At 27.6% G+C, this 25,622-nt stretch overlaps 1 protein-coding gene across 1 annotated transcript; it reads left to right on the top strand.

Annotated features, from left to right (window-relative positions):
- The first annotated feature begins 4,536 nt into the window (after positions 1-4,536).
- 20ox-2 (gibberellin 20-oxidase-2) lies at positions 4,537-6,848 on the top strand. Its single transcript, NM_001247699.2, has 3 exons — positions 4,537-5,118; positions 5,474-5,795; positions 6,282-6,848. The coding sequence occupies exons 1-3, from the start codon at positions 4,586-4,588 to the stop codon at positions 6,549-6,551; spliced, it is 1,125 nt and encodes a 374-aa protein (NP_001234628.2). The 5' UTR covers positions 4,537-4,585; the 3' UTR covers positions 6,552-6,848.
- The last annotated feature ends 18,774 nt before the right edge of the window (positions 6,849-25,622 follow it).

Below are 25,622 nucleotides of genomic sequence, written 5' to 3'. Positions count from 1 at the left end.
ATTTTTTAAAAACTTTGGCGAAGAACTAAAAATAATATAATAAAGTATAAGTCGTAAATGAATGCATACATACATTTAGAGTGCAAATTACTAAATGAATTATAGCCCCCATAAATAGCAAATAGAAAATTTAGACAACAACTTTAAAATATGATTTACTTCTTAATTTTATTTAAAAAATCAAAGAATATCATATAAGTTTTGATAACTATAAGCGTGGATAGCCATGCACTAGTAACCATCACATCTCTGCTTTATCCGTGTGATTTCATAGTTTTATTATTTTTTTTATTTTTTCTTTATTTTTATTTATTTATTTTATTTTAAATTTATTTTGCATATTTTAAATATTGTGCAAATTATAAATCATGATAGTTTACAAATTAAAATCTCAATAATTAAGAATATATTGACTCTTAAAATTATATTTTGCTACTATATTGAAACATGAAAGTAAGTATTATACATCATAATAATTAATAACTTAAAATATATAAAATCATATTAAAATTTAATAAATTTTATCTGTTATAAAAAATGAAACAAGAAAATAATAAATATTAAATATGTGCTAGTACGGAAACTCGTATATCATGTAAGTTGAAATAAAAGAATATTAAAATACTGTATAACTAGAAATTCAGTGCCAATTGAGAGTGGAATAATGTATTTAATTATTTTTTCAAGTACGTCAAATATTGGTATTCTCTCGGTCTAATATATGTTGTTTATTTTGTTAAATTTAGAGAATGTAAATTAATTTTTTTAATATTTTTTTCTATAATTAATTTTTTTAAAGCTATCTCATTTATTTGTATAATTTTTTTTTAAAAAAAAATACACTAAAACAATTTTTAAAATTTATAATTCTTAATAGGAAAAATTGTATATAATAGCAAACTAATAACCTAAATTAAATAGAATAGCTAGGGTTTGATTTAATTGTGTTCCATAGCAAACATTAGCTAAAATTTGCCAGCGTCTCTCTTCCAAAAATCTCGCTCGCCACTCTCCATTCTCTCTCGCCTCTCTCGCTTTATACACAGAAGTGTATAATTCTGTTTCTGTTTTGTATAAAGCAAGAGAAAATTGTGTATACACATGCAAAAATGTATATCTTCGTGTTATACACTTAATTATACAATTTACAAACATTTTACTTCAAGTATTGCAGAGAAAAAGGCCAACGAATTATACAATTGTAGTGAAATACAATTTTCTCTAGCTTTATACAACAGAAATGTATATATTGTGTTTCTGTTTTTGTATAAAGCGAGAAAAACATACATCTTCTTGCTATACACTTATAATTATGCAATAGCGAGTTCGACTCGCGAACGATCAGCAAGTGAAGGACCGATCCTTTTGCGCCAATACTGTTGCGAGACTGGTACTTGGCGGCTCACGAGCAACATATAGACTAAGGTTTACATACATTTTAATTCGATTCAACTGTATGCAAAACAAATTATACAATTACAGCGAAATAAGCCAGCGAATTATACAATTTAGGCCAGCGAATTATACAATTTATGCCAGCGAATTATACAATTGTATATGTATAGCAAATTATACAGTTTTATGTTTGCTATGGAGCGCAATTATGCAAAGTTTGTTATAGCATACAATAATGAATTTTTTGATTGCTATGTGTGAAAGTTGCCCATCTTAATATAACTATACAAGTGTAAAAAATATATTCAATAGTATTGAAAGGAGGAGTATATTCAATTGCGCCGCAGTTCTATACCTCCTCTTGAAGAACAGTTCAAACGAAAAAGGGCCTAAAATACCCTCAAAGTATTGGAAATAGTACAAAATTAACTTCCATCTACCTATTGGCTCCAAAATACCCTTCTCACCCACCTATTGGTTTCAAAATACCATTGTAATTCACCTTTTGGTTCAAAACTAACCACTTATATAATGGTTTTAAATTTAAACTATTTAAATATTTTTTTTTAAATACGTGGCGTTAAACTATTTGATACAATTTAACTTATTAGTATAATTTATAAATCAATCCACTACCCACCTATTACTAATTAAACTCCTCCAAATTAATAAATCCGTCACATTATTAAAGAAACAAAAGAAAAACTATTACCAATTGAGTGTTTTTAAATATTTGAGGTGAAAATATCGATAGAAGTAAACTATCATACATTCAAATTTCTAAATAAAAAATTATCGATAAACTTAAAAGTCTGACTATGTTAATCTTAACTATCCTTACGTCTCAATTATGTGATGCTACTTCATAGATAACTTTTTTTCAAATAATATATTAAAGGTTGTAAAACAAATCATAAATATTTATAAAATTATATTTAAAAAAGGTGCATGAATTAATTCGGAATATATACTTCTTTAACTTTAATCATAAATTTCTAATTCAATTTTGAAACATAATCCTATTGAAAGTGTCGTCCTAAATAAGTGGCTCAACCTAAATTTAATTGGGGTTTTGATTTGACTCGAATAATTTTGGATGTCATTTTCAAGAATCTATAATTTCATCGTGTTTTAGTAGTTTTTTTTTATCGATTTTGATATTATAATTGGATTATTAATTGGGTGACGTTTAGTTAATAATGAGTGGATAGTGGGTTGATTTATAAATTATATTAATAAATTAAATTATAACTAATAATTGAACGCCGAGTATTTTAAAAAATATTTAATGAGTTTAATTTTAAAACAATTAAATAAGTGGTCAATTTTGAACCCAAAGGTTGATGACAAGAGTATTTTGGAGACAATAGGTAAATAAAAAGGGCATTTTGGAGCCAATAGGTGAATGAGAAGGACATTTTGAAACCAATAGGTGGATAGAGGATAATTTTATACCATTTTCAATACTTTAAGGATATTTTAGGCTCTTTTCTGTAGTAAGAAATATGTTTCTTTCTCCATTCAATTTTTTTTCTTAACAAATCAAAGAAGATATATTTTAATATTATTTTTATTATTAAATAATTAATAAAGTAATAAATTTTCAAAACATATCAAAATTATTAATTTTTTAATTTCATATTATTGAAAATATAAATTTCATATTTAAGTATCACTCGTTTATTTGAAAAATAAACTCCCTATTATATTACATTCTCTTAGTGTGCATAATACTGATCGTTTGTCTCTTTTACTTTTTTTAAAAATAAATCATATAACACTTCACAGAACAAAACATTTCACTTTAATAAAAGTTAAATAGATTATTAATATGAGTATTAGATAGGAGTTGAAATTTGAAGTATCATTGTCCCAAAAAAAAAAATATTTTTCTTACCAAATTCCGTCACATCCGCCCAGGACCCAGCTTAGCCTCCTTCACTAAAAAATTCCCTTTTTTTTTAAAAAAATAAATATATATTTTATGAAAGTTTGTTTAAGAAAATCTTACTTCATCCCCCTCCACTTTTCTCCCCTCCCTCTTCCAAGTAGATATAATTTATCTTTTTTTCCTAAAAAATATACTCATTCCATTCCCTCCTAACCTCCGCTCCAAGCTGGTGTTTTAATTTCTTATTTTGTATTTGATAGATACATATATTTTCAAGAGAATATTTTTTTGCTTGTCACAAAATACGTCAGTAGAAAAAATTGAGAGCGAAAAATTAGATGAGATGAAATATTATTATTATTTTTTTTTTAAAAAATAATATCTAAAAAAATTCGGAAGGAATGGGTGGTTTGTGGGGTGGTAGAATGGGATAAAAATGTTTTAAATTTTACTTTATTAAAAATCAGTTTCTTATTAGGAGGAATATTGGTATTTTAATCATCAATTAATATTAATATTTTATTTATTTTTTATCAAAATGAAATATTTTATTTATGTCGTATGCATATTTTAATCTGTAACATTTTAACTAATATTAACAGTTTATCATGGTCAAATTTATCCCAAAGAAAACATGATTTTCTTAAATAAAATAGAGATTGTATTATGCACACACAAACATATATTTCTCGAATGAATGAGTTATAGTTTGAATATAATACTTTAAATATAAAATTCACAATTAAGAAAAAACTTAAATATCACAATTAAGAAAAAACTTAAATATTTCTTAGATAGTTTTTTCTTAATTAAATAATAGTAATCAAACTTCGAACTCTTCGATGTATGTTAATATAAATAATTTAAATATAACAAAGTTTTATCATATTATAATTATATAATATGTTTGAATTTAAAAAAATCGAATAATTTAATTTTGATCATAAATTAGAATTTTCTTTTTTAAAATTTTTTATCTAAAACATTATAAAATTTAAAATACATCACATAAATTAAAAAAGAAACGCGGAATTAAGATGAATATCACGTACGCAGAGTTAGGTCCTCGTGATAGAAACGCCAAAGACCATTGGGAAAGAGCTTTACTGTCAAATTTGAAAAAGACAAATAACTTATGGACTTGTACTGAAATTTTAAGTTTCACCAAGCCCCTTGTTTGCAAAGTGATAATTTATTTCTCCTGCTAAAGACACCTATAAGAATCCAATATTTTGTTACCCACTCCTAACGGCTTCCGTTTTTTTTCTCTCTTTAATTTTTCTCTATTATTAACAAGTCATGACAATGGCCATTGATTGCATGGTGATGCCTATGATACAAGATGAGAAAAAGTCACTCATTTTCGACTCATCTGTACTTAAAAATGAATCGAACATTCCTAGACAATTTATATGGCCGGACCACGAGAAGCCTAGTGGTTTTGTTGGTGAACTTGATGTTCCGCTTATTGATTTAGGGGCATTCCTTTCTGGTGATCCGATTGCAGCTAAGTGTGAATCTAGTCTGGTTGATGAAGCATGCAAGAAGCACGGTTTCTTTCTCGTGGCAAATCATGGTGTTGATACTAATCTTATCTCACTTGCACATCGCTATATGGACATGTTCTTTGAATTGCCACTTTCCGACAAGCAAAAGATTCAAAGGAAGAGAGGAGATCATTGTGGTTATGCTAGTAGCTTTACTGAGAGATTTTCATCCAAGTTACCTTGGAAAGAGACACTTTCTTTTCCATATTCTACCCTACAAGGCTCGTCCCACATGCTTGATCAATATTTTCTAAAAACAATGGGGGAAGACTTTAGCCATATTGGGTAAGAGGACGTGACCATTTTGTTTTATTTTATTAGGTCATTACTTTATCTATAAATCATTTTGGGCTAGCTACGTAATTATATCTTCGATTCGGTACGTTTCTTAAATATGTCAGAGCTGACAAATGACATGTTGAAAATATGATTAGACGTATAAAAGTATGTTTCTTTCGGACTCAGGACCTCTGTCTGCATTATTGATACCATATTTGCTATGTAATCATCTCACTAAAACTTGTTAAGAGTCTCGTTAAACTTTGATACATACTTTTTTTTTGTATGCTTTAATTTTTTTAAATCTTCTTTATTAATCAACATGACGAATGTTTATTATTATTATTTTTCATTATGATAGGAAGTTTTACCAAGAGTATTGTAATGCGATGAGCACTCTCTCTTCTGGGATCATGGAACTCTTGGGCGAGAGCCTAGGCGTGAGCAAAAACCATTTCAAACAATTCTTTGAAGAAAATGAATCGATTATGAGACTCAACTATTATCCAACATGTCTAAAACCAGATCTTGCGTTAGGAACTGGACCACATTGTGACCCAACATCATTAACCATCCTCCATCAAGACAACGTCTCAGGACTACAAGTTTTCATGGACAACCAGTGGCGCTCTATCAGTCCAAATAATAGTGCTTTTGTCGTTAACATAGGTGACACATTTATGGTAAGAAAGAAAAGACATTTCTTAACATATATGCCTTCTAATGACTAGTCATTTTACCTAATTGAATTGACATTTACAAAATCAAAAGTATTTACTCTTTCCTCCAATCAATTTGCTTGACACTATGTCATTATTGTCATTATTTGTCCATTTCAATATTTGAAAATAATTATTTTTAAAATTTTCATTTTTTCTATATCGAAAGATTGTTACAGTCGTACAAATATTATAACATGTGTAATAAGGTACCAAAATCCCAAATAGTTCGATATTATTTAAGTGAGACATGTAAGGCATCTTAGACAAACAATCTTGTGATTAAGGTTAAAAAGTATAATAAATAAATATTTTATAGATTTGAATTTATATGATAATTTCAATTTTAAAAGTCAAATAAAATTTATTTTACCTTATATACGTAATTTATTTCTTAACTATGACATAGTTAAACTCAATGTGACATTTATTTATTTTAACCTTTTGCAGGCGCTTTCAAATGGAAGGTATAAAAGTTGTTTGCACAGAGCTGTAGTAAACAACAAAACACCTAGAAAATCTCTTGCTTTTTTTCTTTGTCCTAAGAAGGATAAGGTGGTGAGGCCACCGGCAGAATTGGTGGACTCTAATAATCCTAGAATATATCCAGATTTCACATGGCCAACTCTATTTGAATTTACACAGAAGCATTATAGAGCTGATACCAATACTCTACGATTCTTCTCTACTTGGCTTCAACAGAAAACTACGGAAATTTAAGGCATACTCAAGAAGTTTTTAGTAGCATTTGTGACATCCAATGTAGATCAAGACCTTAGCCTTATGGAAATTGGAATTCTTCATTGCAAGTGAGATATAATAATTTAAAGAAGAAAATGGTAATTTATGTCTATCGATTAGATAAAGTAAATAGTGAATTCAGGTGGCTGTTTGAGTGAATATTTGAATGTCTTTTTTAATAATTTAATTTTTGAGATAAGATAATTACATACTTTGATTAAAATATTAAAATAAACACATATTATTTTTTAATGAGGTATAAAATAGTTCAACAAATATAAATTAAAACATTCTTGTACTTAGTTTATCGGTTGATGGAATAAAAAGACTTCACGACATCTTTTTATTATGTATATCTAAAAGATTAGATAGGATAGTACATATATAGTGCCTAGTGGTATAGATAGGACATGGAATACATACGAATATTGGGAATGGGCAGAGCTTCTAGTGTTGGGAATGGATATTTATGCTACTCTATTTGGTTTTATCCTTGTCCATTTGTTTTTAGTATACTTGGATTGTTGTGGATTTGTCCTTTATTGCCTTGATATTTATTATTATATTCATATTACATATTATATAATAAAAAAGCTGAGGATCAAGTTGCCAAAAAACCCATATCGAAAAGCAATTCATATTGTTTTTACACCTATACAAAAATGAGAAAATGATATCAAACATCATTAATGAATTAAAAATAAAATTATAAAGGTCGGTGTACTGCATCATGTTCTTTTCCTCCAAGAAAATCGAACAATACTTTTGATCGATCACTAGGGACGACTTCTCTTCATCTCTCTTTGTTTCAATTTTCAATTGAGGCAAAGTGGCATAACACTTGACGAAATTTATATAAATCTTCTTGAAGTGTTTGAGTATTAAAAAATATATGTCATACTTTGAGTTGATAATCACAAGGAAGAATGTTTTTCGATCACACTTAAAATAGGTATATCTATCGTTAGATCAATTCTTTTATTTAATAAAACGTAAAATCAAATTTTAATAGATTTTTTTTTCATCTTATTAAATCAAATTCGATAAAAAGAATTTCATCTTATTAAATCAAATTAAAATAAAATAGATTTATTCCGTATAATCATCATAGCAATGAAATTTAACCTTATATATCTATGCCATAAAGAAGGCCTAATTGTACGTCTGAGCACTTCTCATTGTTTGCATATTTGACATACTGCTTTCCAGTATGTGAAAACATCTTCACGTCGAAATAACTTATTTCATCAAAATAAATCGATATATACGATAAATATCTAATTATTTAGTTATAAATATATACTAGTTGTCAATTATAATGAGGGATAGACTCAAAATTAAGATAGTCACAGTCTGAAGATTAGGGTGTACCCAAAAGGTCGACCCCTTTCACGTGGCAACCTATGTTGTTTCCAATGGGTTTTTTTGTTTATGTTGGTCTACTTGTTCTCTATTTCACCTCACAACTTTAACACATTTTTTTGTTTCTTTTCACTTTTCCATAATATAACACGACATAACTTGAGACTGTGACATGAAATTGACACGTCCTTCTCTCTATTATCAATTTCACTTCTTTCTATAACTTAGGACAAACGATTTACAATCACTCAATTATTAGTACAGTATTTTAAAAATCAAAAAATATTATGGTGCTAATTAATGAAATTAAAGTTTAGAAATGACACACGTATTAAAATAATAATGATTAATATAGCGAAAGTTACAATTTTACTTTATTAATTATGATTTCAAAATAAACTTACTCAAGATAATTAGTTAATATTGTGAGAAGTTTAAATGAGAGTATAATAGAATTTTTTTTCTTTCTTGATTAATCAAAATTAGAGCCGTCAATATAGGCTAGGTCCGTTGGGCCGGCCTGGTCTAACCCGAAATTTAATAGGGTTAGGCTAAAATTTTTGAAGTCCATTTACGAAAAGGGTTTTTTAGTCCGGCCTGAATAAACCTGCTCATTTGGGAGGCTTGAGAAATATTGGTAGAGCCAACCCGTTGACCAATAAAAATTAATTTAAAAATATAATATAATATTAAAATTTAAAAATAAAGAGAGTTCAAAATCAAAATAATTAGGTTAATATTTCTATTTAGATATTTATACTTTTAGTTGAATAAAAACTTAATAAATATTAAGAAAAATGCACAAGTACCCCCTAGACTATGACCAAAATTTCAGAGACACACCTTAACTAAGGTCTTATTACCCCCTGAACTTTTTTTTTTAATTTTATATACCTGTTGTCTTATGTGCACTCTATGTGACTCCACGCAATTGAAGCGCGTCAGAGATATTTGGATGCCACGTAGGCCAAAGAGGTACACAAAATTACAAAAAAATAAGTTCAGGGGGGTAATATGACCTTAGTAAGGTGTGTCTTTGGGATTCCGTTCATAGTCTAGGGGATACCTGTGCAATTTACCTAATTATTATAAAGATAATTTTATTTGTGAATTTGATTAACAAGTAGTGACAAGGTCTCATTTGTTTTCATTAAGATTAAGACGTTTGAATTTGAATACACATTTAAATATTAAGATGTGCATTAAGATCTAGATGTGTAAATCTGAATAAACATCTGAATATTAAAATATTCTCTCTGAATCTGAACACTAAATTATTGGGACAATTTGTTTTCAATATCTGAATGCACATATGAAATTAAAAGTTATATCAATAAAATATTATAAAAACCTTGTTAGTAAAATAGTTTTTTTTCTATAAAATAATATTTTGAATATTTTTACCGTAACAAGGTAATATGATTTATCTTTTAAGAACTCAACATCAAGTTGCATTATTAATATGACTATTTTTTGCACTCAAATACTTTGAGAATCTAATATAATACAATTTAAAATAGTTTACATAGAGTAGTAAATATAGGGAAAAGGGTCTGATATACCCTTCAACTTTGTCATTTAGAGCTGATATATCCCTGGTTATGAAAGTGGCTCATATATACCCTTACTTGTAAACAAATGACTCACATATACCCTTTTCATCTAACGGAAAATGAAAAAAAATTAATTTTAATCTAAATTTTTATTATTTTTTTCTAAAAAATATAATCCCATATAAATAAAATACTCATCAAACATTTTTTTTTTACTTTTTTTTGGTTTCTATGACTAATTTATAATTATTATTTTGATAATTAAATTTATTTATATTTCACTAATATTCTTGTAAAACTTGTTGTAGATGACCATATTTTTTCTTCGAATACGAAATTAAATTACAATACACACAAAAAAAATAGTTTAATTTTTCTCTCTTTAAACTAAGGAATGAAAGGAAAAAAACAAAATAAGGATAAGAAACTCAAATAATTATTATAAAAGAAGTCAAAAAATAGTTTATGTATGAAAAAAATTTAAAAATATCTTGAACTTTGATAGAAGAATCATATATACCTCTAAATAATTTTTTTTTAAAAAAAATTAGAAGTAATAAATATAAATTTAAAACTAATTTTTTAACTTTCGTCAACTGAAGGGTATATGTGATCCATTTTGTAACGGCAGGGATATATATGAGCCGTTTGTATAACGGTAAGGGCATATATGAGCCACTTTTATAACGAGGGGTATATCAGCTCCAAATGACAAAGTTGAGGGGTATATCAGACCCTTTTCCCAGTAAATATATAGTTTAGGAAAATATTTTATTTTATTTTATCATAGAAATTTTTTATCGTTATCGATCAAATAACTAATACTTTCTTATTTTTGAAACCGTGCTAAATATTATATCATGAGAGTGCTTATCAATTCAAATATATTGATTAATTTAGAAAGTAAAAGATGTATATTAAGTTAATTTGAATAAAGGAAATTATAATGGCAAGCATTTAATTAATATTAATTAAATAAGAAAACAATTTTTATAAGTTGTCGTGATTTAGTTGAATTCAGATAGGAGTCTTATTTTTTAGTCTGAATAGTGTTAAGAGTGTGTTACAGATCTGATTCATTCAGATATATCCAGACCCATTAAAAGGCTTATAAGAAAATAAAATAAACGAATTTAATGAATTGAATCTGAATAATTAAGATTCAGTTCTTAAAAACAAACACGCTTAATGAGACAAATCTTAATGATTAAGATTCAAACCCCATTAAGTGCAAACAAATGAGGCCTAACATAATGTAATATTGTTTTGTCGATATTTATGATAATATTTTTAAATTATAATTTATTATTTAATTTAATAATTATAAAAAAAATATAATTTTTAAAAAGGTGGGCTGGCCCCGCAAGCCTGTAACCCACATATTTGTGGGCTGGACCGATCATTTATTGGCCAACACAAAAATTGACTAGCCCGGCCTGGCCCGTAAAATGTCAAAGCCTGTATGGATTAGCCCGGATGGGGTGGGCTAGCCCATATTGACAACTTTAGTCAAAATTAACAAGTAAATAGAAATAGTGGGAGAGAGTAATATTTATTTATTTCCTTTTTTTGGCTTAAGTGCTAAATATATGGGATTGATAATTATTGTTTATTTATTGATTTTCCAATCATAATTTTACTTTTTATATTATTTTTTCCCATATCTTGAATTTCCATTTTTTTGGTATTTTAGTATACGATAAATTTCCTTCCTATATTTAGGGATTATGTGCTAAATTTATGGTATTGATAATTATTATTTACTTTTTGGCTTTCCAATCATAATTATGCCAACATGAGTAAAAAAATTGAAAAAATTCGAAGTTGAAAAATCTAAATTTTATTGGTTTGATTTGATTTACGCATTTAAAAATCTGCACAAATTATTTGTTTGGTATTTGAAAAATTCGAACCAACCGTCCATGTATACCTCTATCAGTACTATCTCTCTGCAGGCTGCAGCTATGACATAGGTATATAATATACATATAATATACATGTATTCTATATATAAAATACATATATATATGCTATATGTACAACTAAAATATACAAATAATCCATGGATACCCCTATCAATGACTATCTCTATGCAGGCTACAGCTATGGCATAGGTATATACATATAATATACATGCACACTATATATAATATACATATATATACACACTACATATACACCTAAAAATATACACAGTGTATACTTGGACTAGATTGATAAATTAGTTGGTCGGTACGTTTACATAAGTTTTAGGAGTACTATGTTAGTTTTTTTTTGGTCTCTTTGATAATTTAACAATTAGACGACATCGTGATATAAATATTTTGCTTCCTTTTGAAAGACTTTTTCTTTTGATTGGTACGAAAAATTATCTCCATATTGTAAGAATTAATTAAAAAATATTATAAAACAATAAAATGTGGATGTCCATTACACCAAATAGTTACAACATAACCTCCTCCATTATGAAGATAAACATAACCTCCATAACCTCCAACTTTATAATCATTACTATTGTAACCTTTCACTTTCATAACCTCCCCATTATATTCATGTTAATGTCATTTTTATGACTAGCATTTTGTATGCCTCTATACTACACTATAAAAAGAGACATGTTCATATTGTATACACTTGAAGACTTGAAATAATAAGAAAAGCCCTCATATCTTGCCTTCCTATTTCTATTGCTTTCATCTTCTATATTTCTTGTCTTATTTTGTTTTAGTTTCACAACACATATCAGCACAAACGTTCTACCATTGAAAGATTGAAGCAAAGTAAACAAAAAAAGGTAAAATAAAAAATAATTGTGTTATTTTCTCTCGGAAACAAGGTAAGTTATTCTGGAATATTGTGAACAAGGTGAATGATCCATATTATTGTTAATGTGCATTTTTTCCATCTATGACTATGTATATACTTTCTTTTGTTTGTGAAACTTGTTTTATATTTTATTTATGATTATACTCACTGTTTTGATTATTATATAAGCTTTTAAATTATTTTATTTTGTGTGTGAAATAATTTGGTTTCACATAGAAATTGAAAAAGGAATGATGGTGGTGAGCAATTTTAAATTAGCGTAATTGGAGTTATTATTTTCTTAGTGTGTAATTGATTCTTTGATTTATAATGGTAATTCACTATCTTAATAATTATGCACCAAACATAATATAATATAATGTTATATGTAACTCTTGATTTTGACAAGTTTAAGATATTGATACATACTTTGTTGAGAATATTTTTATTGTGTTTCTTTTGTTCTATATTTATTTGTGCATGTTAATCACAAAGTGACAATGTTTTTTTTTTAAGGTTCAATGGTGAATCCTGTTATATTTGGTTTATCATGTCATTGATTGAGGGTAAGACGAAGGATTCAAGTCCTATCGCACCAAGAGGGCAATACATCGGGTGAGAGTTCCGGTGCATCATGATAATAAAATGTTGGGTTGGGTCCCAACAAATAATGACGTAAAATGTCTTCTTGTGGCAAGATGTTGGGTTCAAGTCCCAACATTATATAAAGACGATGAGCAAATTGATATGCTCTTGACAAAAGTCATAAAATTTGTCCATTGATTTGTTTCATTCTTTTATGTGAATGTGGTAGCGAGACATAATATGTCTGAAAATGACAAGTGGTTAAATGTATGAATATAAGCGTGGTAAAATGTTAATAAACAATGGTGGTAATTAAAAGAAAGAACATTTTGGGTTGTTAAGATGGTTCTTCAAGTGTGAAGGTAGATTTTTGTCATCAAAGTGATAAGAAAAGTTATTAGTCATATTGAGTTGGTGCAACCCAATTTGAATGTTTTTTCAATCCTCCATCAAAATAAAAGAATACAAAATGATAGTACATTTGGTACATTTGATCTCTTAAAGTGATGTTAAGGTGAGTCACATAAATTTGATAAATGTGAAAGTATGACAATGAATTTCTAATAAAAACTTATAAATGCATCTTCAAATGGTTGTGGTCCATTTCTTAAAGAAAATGTGACTCGTGTTTTTATGGATAAAAACATATTCATGCATTGTTGGATAAATGTCATATCTCGCCTTTACGGGAAGTTTGAAATATTGAAAAGAAATATTTTGACATAAATAGTCATTTTGTACTACACAAATATTGTGATATGTTAAAGTATGAACTATTGAATAGTCTTTAATATAAAGGTTGTGGTTATGACCAAACAAATTTGTCATTGGATGTCAAGAAATAAGTCTAGTCTGTCATAATTTTAACCATGACAATAATAATATTATTATCCTTGAAGGAGATGGTCACCATAAAAATGTCGTTGTGAAGTTTGTTCTCGTGATAAAATGATCATTGTACCAGCTAAGGTTGAGATTGTATTCCCTAAAATTATTTGAAACATATAAAGAAGTGAATATGAGCCCGTTCACCTGCCATGCGGATCGTTTACTATTATGATTTAATAGATGCATCTATGGTATGGTCACATGTGCATTTGTGTCAACTTACAAATTGGTTTTTGTAAGGTTGTTTGCTTGAATTATTAAATTAAGAGCACAATTTCAAACTATAAAGTCATAACATTGAGGGGAGATATGTTTAGCAGCTGAGATTTTTGTGTTGGATGAATTATCTAGATCCTCGATCCTTGTTAAAAAATGAACTTGATGTTCAAGAGATAATTCATATACAAAATGTTGCAAATAATTTGTCAGATGTATTTGCTGACCCAATATTTTGATTAAGCTGCAAATGCTTAAATAAATTATTCCTTGGAGGACAAAGTATATGGTACGCTGGTAATGAGACAAGTGCTTTCAAAGAACACTATGACATAACACTTCATAAAACCTTGGCATAGGTTCAGATACCTGAAAATGATGAACAATGAAGAGATCTCGATAAGTTATGTCGTATTGGAATCAATATCAAAATGACCGTCGATGGTATATTTGATAAGAAGTAGCACTTAATGCTATAAATGGTTACGAGGATTTTAAATTTGAATCTGTCATATTGTGTGGACAGATAAATGATTAGCCAAATAAAATGCACTATTCAAGTATATTTTGTTTCACTTAGAAAAGTGATGTTTTTGAACTTATAGTTCATAGATCAAAATATATGTAAGTGGGGTACAAATGAATCATTATGCGATGGTATAACCGTAAGATATAAAGTACGGTTTGTGCCTCTAGGCATGGAGAGTTTTCGCAAAAATTCTGACATTATTAAATGGAGATATATTCTTTAGTGGAGGATGCAATAGACTTGTTTCAGTCTGGCAATAGATGAGATACTTGAATATGCAAAATGATTGATTATTACGTCTAACTAGATGATAAAGGTTATATGAAAATCCTGAAGGATTTAAAAGGTCTTAATGTAATTCTACTGAGTACTCAATGATTTTGAACTTGCTTAACACAAATAAAGAATTTCTTCAACCTCATGAAAATGATTTAAAATATTATGTATTGGTGCACTTACAGATTGTTGGTTATGCAAATACTAGAAGATGTATGACTTTATTTGATCTACATAAAGCTCGATCGCAAATAAACTATTTGCTTACATATAAAGTCACAACAATATATTGACATTCAACAAACATGGGTAACCACTTCTTCAAATCATATTGATCGATGAAGTAAGTCAGGGGTGTGTTTGGTTGGAATCATAATCTATCATATCCAGAAAATATGTGATTTTCCTTTGACAAATGATATTTTAGCAATCATTTACGAAAATGATATATATACCTCAATTGAATGAAGGATATAATCAAAGGAGATCAGACACAATATATTTAACCAAAAGTCTTTTTCACACACGATCTTCAACAAAATGATGAGATAGACGTACAAAGATCCATTCAAGTGATAATCTTGTAAACTTATTCACTAAAGATTGTCAACATCAATATTTGAGAAGTTATGATACAAGATTGGAATGCATTTTTTCAAGATATCAAGTGAAGTTTTTATCAGGGGGAGAAAAATACGTGTTGTACTCTTTTCCTTAACCATGGTTTTGTCCCAATTGGATTTTCATGGTGGTTTTTAACGAGGCAACATTCAAAGCTTATTAGAAGATATGTGTACTCTTTTTCCTTCACTAGGATTTTTTTGCATAGGATTTTTTCTATTAAGGTTTTAACGAGACATATTATCTATTGACATTATAAAATAATAAAATGTGGATGTCCACTACACCAAATAGTTACAACAAAACCTCCTCAATTATGAAGATAAACATAACCTCCATAACCTCCAATTTTATAACCATTACTATTGTAACCTTTCACTTTCATAACCTCCCCATTATATTCATGTTAATGTCATGTTTATGACTAGCCTTTTGTATGCCTCTATATTACACTATAAATAGAGACATATTCATATAGTATACACTTGAAGACTTGAAATAATAAGAAAAGTTCTCACATCTTGTCATCCTAATATTGCTTTCATCTTCTATATTTCTTATTTTATTTTATTTTAGTTTTACAACACACATGGGATTAACGTTATTATATAATGAATATTTCTATTGTCTATTATTTTCACTATCATATGTTCTCCTTTCAAACTTTTAAGGAATTGATTTATAACTATATTTTAATATCATCTGGTTTCATATGTATTTTTAAGTTGCACCACGTAATAATTGTCGTTTTTCTTTTCATTTTGAATAGGATGGCAAAATAGGTATTTATTCATATTACCCATATTAAATTATTAGATACCCAATTCATCTCAAAATGAGTAAAAAATAAATAATATATGTATTATCTATTTAAAAAAATGAATAAAAGCAAATAAAAAAGTGATTAAGAGTTGAATAGTAAAAAAGTTTTTTTAAAACAAAAAATATATAAAAAATATGAATTTGTTTTTTCATTTAATTTTGGGATAGGGAGTAGTGACAGGGATAGGGGTCGGGAGTGGTAGGAGGTGGGGTGATAATTTTTTTAAAAATAAAAAGTATTAATATAAAATTAAAAATTTTGTTAATTTTTTTTTGGGATTGGGGAGAGGAGGGGGAGGGGGTAGGGGTTTGGGGGTAGTGGGGCGTGGTACTTTTTTTCTAAAATTTTCTTTTAAAAAAAGTTAATGATTTTTTGTGGATGGGGAGCTCGGGCTGGTAGGGGGTGTTGGGGCTGGTTTTGTGTGTGTGGGGGCGGGGGTGGGGGTGGGTGGGTTGGTAGGGGATGGTGAAATTTTTTAATTTTTAATTTTTTTAATTTTTTATATTTTCTTTTTGGGGGTAGGGTGGGGTTGGGGTGGGTAGGGGTAAAGTCAAGGGATAACTTTTTTTTTTTTTTTTTTATCAAGATCTCTAATATAATATGAGTAATATGGTTATCCATATTATTCATTGGGTAAATTTGTTTTACCCATTTAGAATATGAGTCCAGTCGTGTAATTTTACCCATTTTTATTTAACTCATTTTTTATCGATTTATATTCGACTTGATTCGCTCGTTTGTCACTCCTAATTTTGAACTACTTTCTCTGTCCCTATTTACTTGTTCATATTTCTTCTTTTTATTATCCTTATTTACTTGTCCATTTTGACAAATTAAGAAAAAGCAATTTTTTTTTATTATACCTTCATTTAAATTTCTTGAAAATTTTTAAATTTAATTCATTTTTAAAACTATAATTAATAAGGATAAAATTATAACTTTACTATGCTATTTATTGATATTTTAATATGTGTAATATTTCTAAAATAGACATCAAAATAGGCCAGAGATAATACTATTTAGTAGCAATTTTAATTTGTAATAGGTTAATATGATCAAAAGATAATACCCTTACTGCATTCTTTTAACTTGTAGTCATGTCTATCATTAAAAACTTCATTCAGTATGACAAATCAAAAAGTAACCTTATGAAAAAGATAAATATATATATATTAATGAGGATCTTCATTCTGCTTATGTGGCATGCTTAAATGATTAGAAAATTATTTTTATTTTTTTAAAATTATTTCTTACACAATATTATTATGTGTATATATATTTTACTATTAATTAGTTATTTAATGATAATTACACCTTTTTTAAATCAAGGAATTCCAAAAGACTAACATATTGCCTCAAACGTAAAAAATTATTTTATAATATTTTTTTCCTAATGTCCGTTTTCTACATATTATTTTTAAGTTTATATTATTATAATTTTTTTAGTTTTTATTGTTATTATAATTTATACCTTCTATTTTTGTTATTTTTTTTTAGAAAAAATTATATATAAAATAAAGCTAGATAAAAGATTAGGTGATGTGGCAAATCTCAATGACCACCATTCATATGTATCTTTTTTTAAATTTTTTAAAAATTTATTTTTTATTTATATGCTAGGTTAAAAATCACTTTAAAATTATATTTTTTAATTACACTTCCCTCATTAACTCTTCCTTATTTCTCATAAAAAAGATCAGTTTATGAAACTCAAAATGCTATCATTAATCCTGTAATAACTCTCCCTAAAGGACTGCTCTACAAAATAAAATGATCTTTTATCTTCCTTGTATTTAATTCTCATGACTTCATCTATCATTATATAAGTATTCGAAATACATATTACATATGACAAAAATTGCTATCATCTCAATGATTTAGGATATTGTGGTTAAATTATTTTTGTTTGAATTTTTTTTAAAAGTTTTCATTTTCAGTTTTTATATGTACTGATTGGTTTCAACATATGGAGTCAAACTTCTTATTTTGCAGGTATATGTTCAAAGGAGCATGTTAGAGGAGCGCAAGATAATCAAGATTCGAGACTAAAGAAATGTTTTTATCCTCCACATGATGGGTAACAAGTTTAATGTTGCTTCCCTAATTTTATATATATTAGTTAAAGTGCTTAAGATTTTTTTTTTGTAAGTAGTTTGTTATTACATATGACAAAAATTGCTATCATCTCAATGATTTAGGATATTATGGTTAAATATTTTTGTTTGAATGATTTTTTTTCAAATTTTCATTTTCAGTTTTTACATATACTGATTGGTTCCAACATATGGAGTCGAACTTCTTATTTTGCAGGTATATGTTTAAAGGAGCATGTTAGAGTAGCGCAAAATAATCAAGATTTGAGACTAAAGAAATGTTTTTATCCTCCACATGATGAGTAACAAGTTTAATGTTGCTTCCCTAATTTTATATATATTAGTTGAAGTGCTTAAGATTTTTTGTTAGTTTTTGTAAGTAGTCTGCTATTTAATGTTCATCACGAATTTTAAATATAAAGCTTTTTTTCCATTAAACTATATGTACAAAAATAGTAAACTACAAATGTGTTATTTGATTTTTTGTTTTCAGCTTTCTTCTTATAATGTTATCGTAGGAGAGGTGATGTGGCATGCTTCTAAAGTCAATGATGACATTTATTTATTTTCTCAATTTTTGACATTTTCTTAATTTTTTACATTTATATAATTTATTTAAAAATCTACAAATTATACATCACTTACATTAATTTAGAAAGATCAAAAGTCATTATTATTTAAACTAAATGATTGATACATTTTAGATTTTACATTTTACATCCGTTTTGCTCATTTTTTCATGGATGAATATTGAACCATAATTATAATCCAATTAAATTGAACAATTAATATATTCAATGTCTTATATAAGTGTTTCTTTATGTTCTTTTATATTCCTTATTTATTTTTTGTGATTGTGAAGCTTCACTTTTGCAAGTCGTTGCGTTTATGCCTAAAGGTTAAAATTTCTAATTGTACACACACAAAAGTATAAAAAATTTTTGTGTGATATGTATATTATGTTTGTTTAAATATATTCTTTATATTTTTTTAATATTATTGTATACTAAATTGGGGTAGGATTACGTGTTATAACTCAAAGGAATAATATCAATTTTTAGTTTGCAGATTTACAGTATTTTATTTTTAATTTGCGTTTTTCATACTTTATCTTGAGAAATTCATATTAAATATTGTATTTTGATTAAACTTAATGAATTCATTCTTACGGCCAAATTAAGGTATGTATGTATTGTTTTGATTTAGAACTATTTTACAACTTCTTTATTAATTCTTACTCAACATTCAAATCTTGATATTTTGATAAATCGAGGAGTCTCATATTACTAAATAATTGATGTATTCTTTTGGTTGAGAACTACTTTGAAATCTCTTTATTAAAATATTTCTTACTCAATCTTTGATAAAGTTTGATATCATGTGTTATAATCTCCATCAATGAGTCTCATATATTCGACCTATAACATCTACCTCAATGTTGAATTCTAAAGTAATTACTGCTTCCGTTCATTTTACTTATCATATTTTATCTTTTTATGGTTAATTTAACTATTTCCAACGCTGAATTTAATTAGATTAGTTCACTATTTTAGAATTAAAATTTAAATATTTTGAAATATGTACGAAAAATACTATAAGATTCAATGTTTCTCAAATTAATATGATTAAAAAAAATACATATTAAATATAATATATGGTGAAAGTTCATATAATTTAACTCCCAAACAAAATATAAGAAACATAATAAAATGGGATCGAAATGTATATACTCTACAAAATCGTAAATATTTTTCTACTTCTTAGTTGACACTGTAATTTTGAGAGCTATTTTTATGTATCATTTATTTAACAATAGAGACAAAACTTAACTTTTTTATTACAAATATATCGTTGCAGTGAAGTTGAAATAATTCATACATATTTTCAACTTTTTTTTATTGTACCAAACAATGTTCAATCAAACATAAGTAACAATAAATACTACATTAAATGGAATACAAGCATATGATAAATCAATCATAAGAGCGAGGATGAAGATACTAACACCCTAAAGAACACAAGCTCCAAATACATATAGAGATTGTCAAATTTAATACTTTTAAAAAAAAATTAAGTGTTGTAAATCCATTGTATATGTGAATGATCTATTAGAGTTATCCAACAATTAATTGGATTCATGTATTAGTGTTTCCAATGTGATAAGATTTCAAGGTGATATGAACCTTGATGATAACTATGTATAATTCCAAGGTGACCTTTGACTATGATATCTCAACACTATAAATAGAGATATCATTCACCATTGTATGATACACTTGAATAAGAAAATTCTCTCCTCTATCTTATACTTCTTGTCTTTTTCTTTTTATATTCTAAGTTTTCTTTACAACAGTAAGATAAATTATAATATTTGTTGGTTTATTTTAAAAAAAATAGTATAATGATGTTTTTCTCCAAATTTCTTATGATTCATTTAGTCTCAATATTTGGAAAATCGATATAGACAATATACTTTGTGGTTCTTATTTTTTTCTTCTTTTTTTGATAAGTATATTTGTATATGTATTTGTGGTTCTTCATTTTTTTTTAAAAAAAAAAATTTTAAAAACGATTTTATATATATGCTCAAAATATATACAAAATTTCTTGAAATTCTTTTCTTTCTCTACTTCCAATTAAGAAAAAATAATTATTTCTTTCTTTCACTTACAAATTTATTACACGAATACCTATAGAAAATTAAAAACTTTTATGATTATAAATAATATATAAATTAAAGATCTTTTAAAGAAATAATTGAAATAGAATATTTGTGTGTAAATTTTATTAGAAATATATAAACACAATTTATATAAAAAATTTAACATCGCGTATAGCGCGATCAAATTCACTAGTTATAAAATAAAGAGAAATTTAGAACAAGTTACATGCTAGAACCCACAACAATTAATAGGGCCAACATTTTAGAAATTTAAAAAAGTTACATTTATGATTTAACTATTTTGCTTTTTATAATGAAAAAATAACTTAAATACAGAACTTTAAGTTTAGTATTCTCTAATTTTCCCTTCTTTTTTTAAATATTACATAATTTTTTTTAATTATAGTAGAAGTTTAGAGATGCATAGTCTTCTCTCCTATAACACACACTTCCCCAATATCATGCTTATTTTTTCTCCACTAAAACACTCAATCTTTTGAATCACTTTTTGAATTTTGAATTATTAATTTTAATTTAAAACGTTTCACAACATTTAATATGAAATTTTGAATTTCAAAATTAAAAAAAATTGAAATTTCTGAAAATTGGACCATTCTTCTCTGGTTCTTCTTATTCTTACTCCATCATCCATCTATAGTTCTTCTTCTTTTTCTTAATCCATCATCTGTTCTTATTTTCTTCTTTTTTTCTTCTTGTTCATTGCTATATTACATCAGCCGTCTCTAGGTCTTCTTTTTCTTCTTACTCCATCACCTGTTCTTTTTTTTTTGTTCATTATTCTATTACATCATATTAATGGATCCTTTTACTAATAGAAGGATTTATGATTCGGACGATGAAAATTGGAAAGAAAATAGAAAAAAGTCTTTGCATGATCCTATGAATGTTCGAAATGCTTCAAACAAAGATTTTGGCGAATCATCTAAATCAAAGGTTGACAAAATACACCAAAAAAAGAGAAAAGAAGTAGCAACCATTGTTGTTGAAATTAGTAAAACTTTTAGTAAACGAATCCCATATGTATCATGAATTTTTAAAAATTGTTATCATGTATCAGACAATAAGTTTAATACATAAGTACTCAGTGTGTTATAGTATGTTAGTCGATGCATTGATACATGAATTAGATGTGTATCATATGATTTCCTATGTATCAAGAGTTTTTGAAAATTGTTATCATGTATCAGTCAATAAGTTTAATAACTGCGCCATCAAGTGTGCTTGCTGATACATACCGACTCAGTGTGTTATAGTGTTTAGACGATGCATTGATACATGAATTTGATGTGTATCATATGATTTTCTATGTATCACGAGTTTTTGAAAATTGTTATCATGTATCAGTCAATAAGTTTAATAATTGGATGTTCATAAAAATGTCTACAAACTAGATGATATAATCTTGAATTTTCAAAATTTGAAATTGTTATCCAATTACGTGCTGAATTAATACTTATTAATGAACTGCTACCGTAATTTAAACTGATTTAGATAACAAATTTAAGAATCAAATTATCACTATGTTTACTCCTTTTTCTACTTCTTCTTCCAAGTGCTTGTGACCTCTCGGGAGAATCGATGACTGCATCAAAGATGCAGTGCTAGTACATCTGAGACTTCTTAATTGGCTAGTTGTAAATAGCCCCAGGGCTATGGAACAAAGGATTATCTCGGACCTAGACCGAGGTATTGGTGGTGATTTTATCATCGACTATGATTATCTAACAGTTTAAGTACAATTGATATAGTGGAAGCGCAGTCAAAATATGGTTTTTGGTGGTGGTCCATTTTTACCCCTTTTAATCTTAACAGTTTTAAGTTACTGTGTATCATTTACCATGTATCACAACATTCTAATGTATCACGCCACAACAATTTTGAGGGATTATTAGTAAATACTAAATTTGTCGGTACATAATGTAATTATTGTATTACACTATGAGATTCCTTAAATTTATACTTTTATAATTGCATATTTTTTTAAATTAATTTAGTGATTTTTTTTGAATTTTTCTATTTTTTTGGACAATCAAGTGCTCCGTAAAAAATAAGTACTTTCTGCTCGCTTGCAGCACTTGTTGCCTCTCCTCCAAAATCTCTTTGCATTTTGTGGTAGCGCGATCTTGAAGATAGTAAAGGTACATGAAAAATTCATAGGAACCGTTTACGTAATATTACTAGGATGATTGTTGATCATAATTAAACTTATATAAAAGTTGAACTAAATTTAATAGCAAAATATTAAAATAATCTTATCATCGAAAAAGATCATGACTTTTTACTCCAAGAGATTTTTGACGTAAATCTTTTTTTGTGTGTGCTAATTTACCATCTAAATTTACTTCAATCATAGTTACTCAAAGAATTAGCCGAGTTAGCATTGTGAACTTTTAGGGGTGAATAAAATCAAATAAGAAATGGCACCAAACCGCAAAGTGAGAAAAATATTTAATTGATGGTTGACATTGAAAATAAAAATTCGATTATACTTAAATTTATAAATATTTCTTTGTTATAAATCCATTAAATAAGTGGATAGTCCATAAAGTTAGTACATGAACAACCATTCATATTCACTAGGTTACATGAACCTTTTTGGATAAGAATGTATCTATTTTATTATGATACTTAATATGGTGACTTTTGGAGTGATTTCTCACTCTATAATTAGGGTTGTTCATTCACCATTGTAATATATACATATGAAACTTACATATACTTGAATAAGAAGAAAGTCTTCTCCTACATCTACTTCTCTTGTCTTCTTCTTATAATCTTGATTTTACAACATGTTATCAGCACGAGTCTCTGCCAGTTCAAGTAAAGACTTTAAAATCCCCGGAGTTAAAAATTTCCTTTTATTTAAAAAAATAATGTCTAATCTTTCTAAACTTGAATTTCTTGCTCTAGACATATCGGGAAAAACCTATCTATCATGGGAACTCGATGCAGAAATTCATCTTGATGCGACGGGTCTAGCAGACACCATCCAAGAAAATAATCAAAACCGTGCTAAGGCGATGATATTTCTCCGTCATCACCTTGATGAGGGTTTGAAAATGGAATATCTCACTGTTAAGGATCCTCTGGTGTTGTGGAACAATTTAAAAGATAGATATGACAACCTGAAGTTGGTCGTCCTTCCACAGGCACGTTATGACTGGATCCACTTGAGACTTCAAGATTTTAAATCTATCAGTGAGTATAACTCTTCCATGTTTAAAATTATCTCACAATTAAAATTATGTTGAGAAAATTTCACTGACCATGATATGCTGGAAAAAACGTTTTCCTCTTTCCCTGCCTCGAGTATGCTTCTGCAACAGCAATACCAAGAAATGGGATTCAAAAAGTATTTCGAATTAATCTCACATCTCCTTGTTGTTGAACAACATAATGATTTACTGATGAAAAATCATGAAAGTCGACCTACTGGTTCTATGCCATTTCCTGAAGTAAATACGATAAATTTTCACCAATCTAAGCGTGAAAAAGGTCTAGCCCCAGTCGTGGTCGTGGTCGTGGTCAAGAAAGAAATTTCAATCATGGTTGATCGTCTTGCACTAAATAATAACATTCAACACCAGCAGTGTAAAAAGAAAAATTAAAAACATGACGTAGTGCAGAAGAAAAATTCAGACAACAAATGTTATCGGTGTGGAGGAAAAGGACATTGGTCACGTACCTGTCGTACGCCAAGGCACCTGGTTGAGTTATATCAAGCTTCCCTGAAGGAGGTGAAAAATAACACAGAAGCCAACTTTATCACGGAAGATACTGTTGAACCCATGCATATAGATCTAGCAGATTTCTTTGAGAATCCCGAAGGAAAGATAGATCACCTGATAGGTGATGGGTCTGTGATAATATAAATATATTTCATTTTCGTCGTTTATATGAACTAGTATGAATATGTTTTCCTACACTTGTAAATAACTAAAAGGTTGTGTAATGTTTTTGTTTAGTAATAATATTATAATGTTTATTTCTTTTATATCTTTTATCTTGAAGAGTATATGGATACCTCAATGATCAATCATGAAGATATTTGTATAATTGATAGTGGAACAACGCATGCCATATTCAAAAATGAGAAATATTTCTCCTACTTGCTTAGAAGAAAAGCAAATGTTACTACAATTTCTGGTAATTCAAACTTAATAGAAGGCTCCGGAAGAGCTACTATATTTCTGCCTAAGGGGAAAAAACTTGTCATAGAAGATGCTTTATTCTCTTCTAAATCCCCAAGAAACCTGTTAAGTTTTAAAGATATTCGCCGAAATGGATATCAGAGACAATAAATGAAATGAATGTTGAATACCTTGGTATTACCAAGATTGTCTCAGACCAGAAATATGTATTGGAGAAATTATCAACTTTATCTTCTGGCCTATTTATGCAAAAATAAGTACGATTGAAGCACACTCTATCGTAAACCAAAAGTTTACTGACTTAAAGACTTTTGTGCTTTGGCATGACCGAATAGGGCATCCTGGATCAATAATGATGAGACGAATCATTGAAAACTCAAATGGTCATCCATTAAAGAACCTGAAGATTTTTACAAATGATGAGTTTTCGTGTGCTGCTTGCTGCCAAGGCAAATTGATTACTAT

This window comes from Solanum lycopersicum, chromosome 6 (genome assembly GCF_036512215.1).
Source record: "Solanum lycopersicum chromosome 6, SLM_r2.1".
Taxonomy (NCBI): Eukaryota; Viridiplantae; Streptophyta; class Magnoliopsida; order Solanales; family Solanaceae; genus Solanum; species Solanum lycopersicum.
The sequence above is the reverse complement of the archived record's forward strand: the minus strand, read 5'-3'. Positions and strand labels throughout refer to the sequence as shown.